The sequence below is a fragment of the Octopus bimaculoides genome, chromosome 9 (assembly GCF_001194135.2).
Source record: "Octopus bimaculoides isolate UCB-OBI-ISO-001 chromosome 9, ASM119413v2, whole genome shotgun sequence".
NCBI classification, from domain to species: Eukaryota; Metazoa; Mollusca; class Cephalopoda; order Octopoda; family Octopodidae; genus Octopus; species Octopus bimaculoides.
This window is the reverse complement of record NC_068989.1, coordinates 24,621,662-24,633,121: the sequence shown is the minus strand read 5'-3', so window position 1 is coordinate 24,633,121 and position 11,460 is coordinate 24,621,662. Positions and strand designations below refer to the sequence as shown.

Below are 11,460 nucleotides of genomic sequence, written 5' to 3'. Positions count from 1 at the left end.
GGGGTTCCACAATCGCCATTTATTTCAATTACTCTTGTGAGGATATTCACGTAAATCATTTTTTTTCATTTAATCCCCATTTTAATTTTCGTAAAAGTTTCCAAGTACCAATGAGGCTTTTTGGCACATCTTCAATTTTCCCCATTCATGAGAGGTGCCCAGCCATCATTCATCTGAGAGTCCATCTACAGAATGTCCTCAAATTTCTATACAGCATATTTTGCCTTTTTTTCTTCAAGTACATAAGCAACAATTTCATTCCCGAGCAACGCCGGATGCCTCTGCTAGTACATTATAAAACATACTTAAAAAAAATTTGTTTTTGAGGGCAGCTCTCCTTAATAAAGTTACATTAAAAAGACTCGAGATCAAGATTTTTATATATTGCATCCTATACAGTTATAGCTGTGCATATAAAGGTGAGACCAACCAACCCTAGAAATAAAACCAAAGGAACATTATGAAGCCGTAACCCGTTAGAAGATAAAAGGAATCAGGGATGACTGGTTATCTGTGAAGATAAAAGGGAAGTTTCCAAAGTAAAGTGAAGATAGTCGATGGAGAACAACAGTAGAAAATAAGATCGATGAAAGAATCAGCGGATACGCTAGACTTTGATAGTCCCTTCATTCGATATAAAGTACCACTCCTGTATGGGGTCGATTTTTCTCTTTTCTCACTCTTTCTGTCTAACGGCCTGTCTGACATTCTCTCTCATGGAAGAACTGACTGAGTTCTTCAGATCTGAAGAGGGATGGAATCCGCCAAATCTGAAAATTCCCCAAGACATACTGTATATCACTACGGCATCTTTATGATTTCATCAAGGAGTTAAGGTTCCAGTACAAAGCAAGTATATTTAGGACTACATTATCCAATGCGCCCCTCTTTTTTAAAGACCTTAGAGTATAATTTGAAAGGGCTGGCACTATCGTTTCTAGCAGTTTGAGTGACCATGTACAGGTTTCTTCCTTAGTTCAGAGACATACCTATTTAATCAGAGCTTAACTACGGGTTAGAAAACAAACGCTTGTCACTTTACAGTAGTGCCACTGTTTGTAATGAAATAAATGTAACAAGACACGAGACTTCAACCTGCCTTTTGGTTGTCCATCAACTGGGTTGTACACACACACACACACACCTTTCTCTCTCTCTCTCTCTCTCTCTCTCTCTCTCTCTCTCTCTCTCTCTCTCTCTCTCTCTATCTATCTCTATCTTTATCTATCTATCTATTTATCTATCTATCTATCTATCTATTTGTATAATTGTCTATTTACTTTTACTTTTTTCCTCTCATTGTTCTTGTTCTGGCTATCGTTTTCTTAATCCATTTCGTTCTCCATACAACCATACACACACTCCTTCTTCATACTTTCTCTCTCTCCCTCTCCCTCCTTCTTTCTTTCTGTCTGTCTCTTTTTCTCTATCTATCGTTTATCTCGTCCCACCATTTTATCTATCCATTTGTTCTCTAATCGTCCGACTCTCTCTCTCTCTTTAAACACAAATGCACACCAACATGCGCACTCATACACACACACATTCGCATACATATATACACACATTCACATATGCACACATACATACACACATACATACATACACACACACACACACACACACACACACACACACACACACACACACACACACACACACACACACACACACACACACACACACACACACACACACATCACAAGCTCAACACACATTGACATAAGTACAATCTGCTCGCTTTCTTTTATTCGACAAAACCATCAAGGGCAGTATCCTTTTTCACTGAAATCATTATCTGAACACCGACCTAATTTAAACAATATATACATTAAACAATATATAAATTCGGGCTTAAGGCATCACAGATTTCCTTCGAACGCCAGATTTACCATGGTGCAGATGGTAAACCATTGTAATTTTTATGAATGAAAACTGGCCGTAAAAGTTGTATTTTTCCTGTTGTCCTGATTATAAGTAAATAATTTGCTTTAATTTACATACTGTTATTTAATTTTAAATAAAATAAATTTTAAATAAATACAGTGAACAGATACGTTATTTTTCGTATTTTTGCGGTTCTGCGTGCACTCTGTTATTACTCAGTCTGGCAGACGTCAGCACGCGTAAGCAAATAATTTGTTTACTGATTTCTATAAACAAGATCGCGTACTCTTATTAGATTCATTGATCCAGCGGAGTAAGTTTCACCGTGAAGACACACAATAATGGCGAAACATCTCGTGGAGGCGTTCTCTGATGAAGAATAACAACAGCGATCAAATATTTACGTTTGATTCTGCAAAAACGCATTAAGAATGAACAGATACGTTATTGCTTGGAATTTTGCTATTTTGCATACACTCTATGAATTATTTTTTAACAAAACATTAAATTCAATATAGTTGTGGCAGCTGACTTAGGAGATGGCCTAGAAAGAATAGAATTTTAAAATTATTATTTAAAGATCTCACAACCAAAAGTCGAAGAAGAAATCTTGTTAGACTGCGATGAGGAAGTCCGTTAGCGTTAATTCGAGAATGTATGAACAGAAAAGGCTTTGAATATTAAACATAAAGCAAAATTTTTACTTACAACGCCTTGGTATGTGAAATTTCCATTTCTCAAGCCGAAGAATTGTTTAGAATTCACCATGGTCAACTGTCGGCTCTTCTTTTTATCGGCTAAATCTTTGGAGACTTCTGTTAGTCTACAGTCACCCTTTTCACTATTGATGTTGTATGCTACATCTAGAAAGTAAAATTAAAGAGTTTTAGAATCAGGTGACAAATAAAGCAGTTCATTTTACACAATATTATTAAAATATTATTAATAAAGTCTGTTATTCAAATTTCTTTTGGATATTGATTCTCCTACTTTAACCATTGGTAAAGTTCTTCATACACTCATTTATCATACAACTATAAGGCATGGAGAATGACAATACAGTCGTTACATATCTGGCGTCAGTTCGAATTTCATCACTTTTAGTCAAAGGTGGTGGTAGTGGTAGTGAGCTTTTTTATGATAGTATATGGTACAGAAACATTTGGAATAGTAGGGCAGGTAACAGTGGAAATGTTACCTGTTGTGTACCAAGTTGAGTACCAAGTTATACAAATGTTTGGCGAAATTCAACTGTCTTCCTGTAATACCCACTCCAGAAATTTACTTTAACACTGCGAGCCATTCTAATGTCTTTACGAATGTACAATATTAAAACTTATGCTAAGGAACTGCACAAACCATTAATGTAGAAAGTTGTATATCTTATTCGGGCAAAATACAGGATATGACACTTGCTTTTTGGCAAATACGAACGAAATGGCATTTTATACGATATGCAGGTATATATATGTGTGTGTGCGCGCGCATGCATTTGTGTATATATACCCTCTCCCATACTACTCCTTCCTCTCTCTCTCTTCCCAGCCTTTCCCCGCCTCCACTACCTCTTCCCCAACTAACTGAACTTCCTCCACCCAAATTCCTCCCCACTACACTCTGCTGTTACCATTTCTCCTGATCTCATCTCTCTGAAGTAGAGCGTTCTCTTTTTAGTGGAGGTTTCCATTTCATATCTCTCACTCCGTCTAATAACAAGTTTCGGACCCTCGCTGATATCCAGCACTTCGTGTGCTGTGCCAGGCTGCATGCGCTATTCCATAACACTCCACATGTATCTAATGAAGACGACGGTCTCACTGACCTGGGCCGCCGACCATCCCACTCGACGCCAGCTCCCATTCAGTTTCAAGTAGTTGATCAATTTGTAAGCGTCTGTCGACGTGTTGTGGGCCGCTTTAACTTTCGCAGGTATCTCTGACATTTCAATATCTCCCCAGCTGCACTCTCTGCTTTTCCGTGTCTCCGACGCCGCCATTATTAAACCGTCCGACAAGGATGAAGCTATAGTGGCATAGCGTGCAGACCACTATAAGGCTGAAGCGTTCCGCCAACTACAAGACACTCCCTTCTATTGCAATCTACCCTCTAACCCCACGACAAACTACCAACAGATTGTATCTTCCGCCATCCACGACTTCATTCCTCCTTCCATCTTCCTCCCACCGCCTCCAATCTCATTGTCCGTACCCCACGCATCCTCACTATTTACTTCCTTCCCAAAATCCACAAGCTCAGAGACGCTGGCCGCCCCATCGTTTCTGCCACAACTACCCCACCGGACTTATCTCCAACTGCCTTGACTGTGTCCTCCCTCCCTCCTATGAGCTTCCCTTCCCTCACACATTCACGACACCAATCATGCTCTCTATTTATTTAACTCTTCCTCCTTCCCTCCTTGCCTCTCTCGACTCCTTTTCACTCTCGATATCAAATTTCTATACACAGTAATCCCGCATAACGAAGGTCTTACTCTAAAACACTTTTTAGACCTTGTCCACACTGGTGGTGGAGTTGCTAAATCACATGCTTTCAGCGTGTTCGTGCTTCGTCAGCAGTAAATGTCCACTATCACTGTTGCTGGCGAAACCTCGCTTCCTCTGATATACAGGAAAATGGTGTCTAATCAGGCACTGGTGCCGCAACTATCTGGCACCCTGGGTAAAAATCGTTAGTGTCGGAAGCAGTATTAGTACCGAACAGAAATCTTTATTTCGCACTTAATGTAGCTGTTTTGCAAGGAAACCGTAATACTGCGGTATTCATGCTGTGAGAGCACCTCATATAGATGGTTAGTGCTTTTTCTATATAACAGTGGGAGCAAGAAGTAAGATTTGGTCAGCAACTGTGATAGTGGGTTCCTGCAGCTGATGAAACACAAACACGTTGAAATCACGTGATCTAACACTTCCACACAGATGCTGGACAATTTTCGTCTGTCAATATTTTCTGTATTAAACGTCTACATTTATCAGTGCTCTCTCAGGACGAATACCGTAGTATTACAACATCCTTACATAACATCCACGTTAAGTAGGATATAAACATTGCTATTCGATATTAATATTGCTTCCATCGGTAATATCTAATATTTTTATACATACGTACATACATGTGTGTGTGTGTGTGTGTGTGTGTTAACTTAGAGATCATGATACGATTCTGACTGCACCGAACTGAATAAGACCAATCTCGCTAATTCAATATAAAGATGCTTCAGTTATCAGCACATTAGACTTACACTTACGGTTATAAACTAATGTTATCTCAGAGAAAAGTTATATATATATACTTTAATGCTTAAGTAAAGTTTTTCATATTTTGTATGGTACGTTGCATAATCATTCTTATACATTTGTTGCCAAATACAAACAGCCAGATGATATAGTCTAGATATCATCTGGTTTATATAAATGCGTTCATAAACGCTTTTCATTCTCTGAATGAGAAAGAACACTAATTATGATGGCGGCCGTTTGCTTATAAGACACGCATGATTTCTCTAAGATAGGATATAACAACCGGGAAAAATGTTTTGATAAAATATTACATAGAAAATGTGACTGCATGCGTATGTATGTGTATGTGTATGTGTATGTGTATATGTATGTCGACATATAGACAGACAGACATATATATATATAGGAGTGGCTGTGTGGTAAGTAGCTTGCTTACCAACCCAGCCACATTTTCCCGGGTGGCACCTTGGCTAAGTGCTTGCTACTATAGCCTCGGGCTGACAAAAGCCTTGTAAGTGGATTCGGTAGGCGAAAACTGAAAGAAGCCCGTCGTATATACAGGGTGGCCCAATTGTAGGTTGACAGTTATTCCACTATCTCTTTCGCATTCATATATTAACAGTTTAGATCTTAATTATTAGAAAATATGAAACCATTATTTTATGCTAATTTAATTAATTGTAAGATAGAAATTTAAATGTAACTTTTTAAAAGAAATTTAAATGTATATATATATATATACGTGTCCGCCCAACATCGCTTGACAACCGATGCTGAAGTGTTTATGTCACCGTAGCTTAGCAGTTCGGCAAAGAGACCGATAAAATAAGTAATAGGCTTACAAAGAATAAGTCCTGGAGTCGATTTACTCGACTAAAGGTGGTGCTCCAGCATGGCCGCAGTCAAATGACTGAAACAAGTGAAAGAATAAAAGAATATATACATATATATATATATATATATATAAGATCGTGTGCTGGAACGAAGACAACTGCAGCGTGAAAGGTGTTTATAAGCCATTTAAGAAACTCACAAAAACCGTTTGAGCATCTAGTTCTTCAATCAACTGATCCCTAAATTAGCATGCAAAGTGGCTGAGTATTCCCAAGTTACATGTATTCAAAACGCAATTCTCGTGTAAAATCAGTGCGATTCAATGATAACAAGGTTATACCTTTGAATGACAGTTACAGTCCATCTGCTGACGGGTTTATTTGCAGTTTCCGTCAACCTAATTTCTCTCACAAGATTTGGGCAAACCAAAGGTATGGCAATTAAAAAAACACTCGTCCAAGATCCCATGCGGTGGAAATGAATCCAGAGTCTTGTGATTGCGAAGCGAACTTTTCAACCATTCGGCCATGTTGCATTCACGGATATAAGTACATATGTTCACTCAAGCAAAATCAGCACATATGTAAAGATAAAATTTAATAAAATTCATAAAGTAGTGTTAATTCGTGGCCGTAAAGAAAACTGATGTTTCTGCTAGGGCCATTACTTACCTTCGTTGAAATCATTGATGACAATATTTGCCTGATTGTCTTCGGATTTGGTGACAGGATTAGCATAAGTGATCATGGAAAGTCGAAAGTTTCTGTCAAAGTTTTCCTGAAGTTATAGAATGGAACAGACACATGAAGCAACAAAACAGTTATTTGTAGCTTGCTCTGTTGATAATAAAATGTGCGCTACCATATCTGATATAGTGAGCCAAGAATATTAATTATAAACTTAGTGATGAAAATAATAATTTTTTTTAATTATTAATTTTGTTCAAAAAATAGGATAGGGAGAGAAAACTTCGAAATTTGAATTATTTTAGATTATTTGATATGGGATGCAATGTAGTGGGATGAGTCTGATCTTAGGACAATGACAACTCTGGACGCGCTTTGGCCTTATTAGACCTCCTCAGTGAATCGTTGTTTAACCGTCACTGCAGATCACGGATACCTTGAAAAGAATATAGGATTTCCGTGAATGAATAACATGTGACGTTATATAATATGCTACTTGAATGCGGCAGAGAACCGTTTATCTCTCGATAGAACGTCCTGCCAAATTGATTTATGCTCTTTTGGTTTCTGAGTTCAAGCTCACCACGTTTGATTTTGTCTTTCATCTTTCCAAAAATGATAAAATAAGTAACCACCACCAAATTTGTATCCTCCTTCTAATGGAAAAATTTTAATATTTGGCCCACATTCCATGGATGGTGAAATAATAGGTGGTGGTGGTGGTTGAGCAGTAGCAATATAGTTCTTGCTGCTGTTGCGGTGGTGGGAGCAGTGGTGATACTGGTACTGTGTATAGATATGTTTGTGTGTATATGTATGCATTTATGCATATATGTACGTATGCATCTAAATATACATACATACATACATACATACATACATACATACATATATATAGGATAGCTGATGCTGATGAAGCGCACGCACGCTGGAATCATGTGATCTAGTTGTTCCCCCACCGTTGCTGGTTAATTTGCTACTGATATTTCTGTGCTTTTAGGCACTAAACGTCTATACGAGATGCTCCCTCAAGACGAATAGCGGAGTATCACGGCACTCTTACAATATATCCACTTTAAGTAGGATATAAAGATTGCTGAAAAGGGAAAGACAAGGAAGAGTAGGTAGGAGCAAAACAAGTAGATAGAAAGAGATAAAAAATTAATAGAAAACCAGAGGAAAATAGAGAAATGACATATATTAATATAAACCACGTACCTTCAAAGATATTAATGTTCCCATCTCTTCGTCGTAATATTCTAGGTAAGCTGAGAAGACATCTGGTATTTTGGGCATCTTTTTCGTCTGTGTTTTTTCATAGCATGCAATTCCTGGTGTCGTCTGAAATTTAAAGTAAGAGTCAAAACATCTTAGAAAAGAACAGGGTTCCTCTGGGGTTATAGAACAGTAGACAACAGAGCAGAAGTATGTCCATTACTCTGATTTGGTTAGTTTCGTATAGATACAGGCAGCAGTATCAGCAGTACCAGTAGTAGTAGTAGTAGTAGTAGTAGTAGTAGTAGTAGTAGTAGTGGTGGTGGTGGTGGTGGTGGTGGTGGTGGTGGTGGTGGACGATGGGGATGATGTGGTGGTGGAAGTGAAAAAAGAAGAAGACTGTTGTAATCCAACCATTGGACTGTCATAACGTCCATTTCGGTATAGCAGTCTAGTTAGACAAGTAAAGACACGATTATCTATGACCGATTTCGCCGACTTCTCCACCGTTCGACTTCCTACGTCACAGTGGTTGTAACGACTAGCATATGCTACTCATCACGTGGGAAGGGTGTTCCATTATCATTATCATTATCCGCATAACATCTCCCCTTCTAAGTTTTTTTTCTTAGGGAGTGTAAATTTACTTCTTTTTACTAACAATAATTTTTACATCACCCTACCTCTCGTTTTTGAGGCGGGGGGGGGGTTATACAGTTACCAATTTAATATTTTTTTCGTCTGGCATCCACTTCCAGGAACTCCGTAAATTTTCTTTTTCTTTCACTTGTGCGTCTGGTGGTGTAGTGGCGTTTGGTACTTAAAAGATATCATATAACCATTCCATTGGTTCTTCCATTCTCTTGGGTTCACTCTCAACGAATCTATCTTTTTTTTTTTTAGTTGTTTCATGTGTCTCTTGTATATCCCTTTTCTCCCTTTTACCATTTTACCAAGTATAGAATTTCTCCTATGCGTTTGGTCCCATCTTTGTTTTCCATTTTTATATGCCCTAACAAATACATTTTCGCCAATTTTGAAATATCTTGCTATATTATCCACTGCAATATTTCTTTCTTACCAGGTAGCAATTTGTCGAAGACTGATTTTATTTCCCTTGCAAACATCTGCTGGTGTATTTGGATTTGGTATCACCTGGTATACTCTTAGGAATTGTTGTTGTAGAGCTACCTCATCCGTGACTTATTCGACATTTTTAGGGCTCTCTTGAATGTATCTACAAAGCGTTCTGCTTGTCCGTTAGATCTGGGATGGTATGGCGCCATAGTTACATGTTCTACAGCGAACGTTTTACAAAACTTTTTTAACTCAAAAGACACAAATTGCGTTCCATTGTCAGACACAATCAGGTCTGGGCAGCCAAATCTAGCAAACAGCTCATGTGGAAAGTTTGTCAAATTGAGGAGGTTGGCTTTTTACACTTACAAATTTCTGGCCATTTAGAGAAACTATCTACTACCACTAAGTAGTATGAGCCGTTTAAGAGATCCGTGAAATCAATGTGTAATCTCGACCAGGGAACATCTATTTTCGGCCAAGGTTCACTTTTTTATCGTCGGTAATTTTGCTGTTGGGGCATGTCCTCAACAGCCTTTCACTAACTTTTCAATTTCTCTATCCATTTTTGGCCAGTACATGTAGCTACGCATTAAACTTTTCATCCTCGAAATAACAGGAAGTCAAACATGGAATTCCGTCTACATTTTCTTTTGCAATGTTTCAGGTATTACTAATCTCTGTGCATACATCAGTACACCATCCCAAATCGAGCATAGTTTCACGTCTTGATTTCGTTTCGCACCAATCCTGTTCCTATTTACTTTTCCTGTCTATAGTATTCTTTTCATTTTTGTTATGAATTCGTCATTTTCCGAATTTCGTTTTATGTCTTCTGTGGTCACCGGTAATTCGCGTGCCACATTCCACATTACAATTTTCATTTCTCTTTCTGATCTTAATGCTGCGATTACCGTATCTCCGAATGGTTCGCAGTATTTCGGTATCAGTCTGGACAAACCATCCGCATACCCTAGCATTCAGCCAACACATCGATATCTGCGCCAATAATAAAAATCCAAGTTTCAGAATCTTTCCCCTCTACCAATTCAGAGACGATACAACCTACAGCCAAAGAATAAGTAAAGAGTCTCTCTTCATCACAAAATACAGACCCCTTCTGAACGCATCTACAACGAATGACATATCCACCACGACCTTAGAATAACACACACACACACAAATATTAAAAATGATAAACTCCAAATAGATACTCAAGGAATTATAAAAAAATATAAAAATATGAAAAAACAACTCCAATCACTACTCACTCGACTAGTTACTATCACACTATCCTGCATTTTATTATTACTATTTCTCTTCTCGCCATCCCTCATCTTCTCCGTCATCTTCTTCCTTTCCACCACCTCCTCCCTTACTTTATTACTACTACTGCTGTTTAGAATAACACCTACCCAAACATTATAAACAATACAGATCACTATGACCATCAACAGGTCAATGTCAGGGCACCCAACCAATTAACACTCTGCTACTATCACAGCACTCCTTCTTCGAACTCACAAGAGTTAACAAGTGAAACAGAGACAGGCAGAAACAAGAAAAATGTCCCTGTTACTTGAATACTATACAAATATGTCTTTAAAAATACTTTTCTTTTAAATTTACCAAAATTTAATTTTTCAATACTTTTTCAAAAATTTATCATTCATATTTACTGTTGAAAAGATCTCAAGGATCGAAACCGGTTCTGTAATGTTCTTTATAAAAGTATTTTAGCATTTTCTACTTTGTCTGTTTTCCATATATATATATACGTATGTATATTATGTATATATTATCAGCAAATCTCGTTACTGCCTCCATGTATCAAATTCTAATCTCAATGCATTGGTAACCCGTAATGAGGTAAGAACATAATGCTTCACAACCAAGTCTGTTAAGCATTTATTTCTGTCACATATCTCAATACTTATTACTTATTCAGTTCAATGGCACAACTTTCAAAGTAAGAGAACATTCAATCATATCAGAAAAAGTATTTATTTCATCGAAACCGGTACGCTAAATATAAAGGCGGTCTTGGCAAGACTCGAACTCTGAACATAGAAAGCTGCAACTAAATACCACCGAGAATTCATTGCCCATTCGACCGATTCTACAAACTTGCTACTCATACTGCGTCGATAAAATAGAGATTATTAAATGAAAATTGCGGAAACTTACCTCAAAGATTTGTCCAAGACCGTCAAGATTTTTACGAAATTGAAAAAAGTCGTAATAACTCTGAAAGTCTTCTTGGTTTCCCTTCGTGGATCCCTTAACCATGTATCTCACAGGTACACTGTTTTCTTGTGTGGCAGTACTCCACATAGGAGCTTATATGAAAATAAAGGAAAAATAATAATATAAATAGATATAGATATATGTATACATATATCTATATGTATACACACACACACACACACAGGAACATGTGCATATATTGACATGAATATATCCATATATATATATATATATATATATATATATATATATATATA

General features: G+C 37.5%; 1 protein-coding gene across 1 annotated transcript in view; it reads right to left on the bottom strand.

Annotated features, from left to right (window-relative positions):
* The window catches only part of LOC106884213 (uncharacterized), a 60,848-nt gene that overhangs the window by 40,291 nt on the left and 9,097 nt on the right, over window positions 1-11,460 (bottom strand). Inside the window, exons 4-7 of the mRNA XM_014935462.2 lie at window positions 11,144-11,295; window positions 7,883-8,005; window positions 6,650-6,755; window positions 2,596-2,750 (exon numbers count right to left, since the gene is read on the bottom strand). Of these exons, the coding sequence (XP_014790948.1) occupies window positions 2,596-2,750; window positions 6,650-6,755; window positions 7,883-8,005; window positions 11,144-11,295 (536 nt within the window). The remainder of the gene's footprint in view (window positions 1-2,595; window positions 2,751-6,649; window positions 6,756-7,882; window positions 8,006-11,143; window positions 11,296-11,460) is intronic.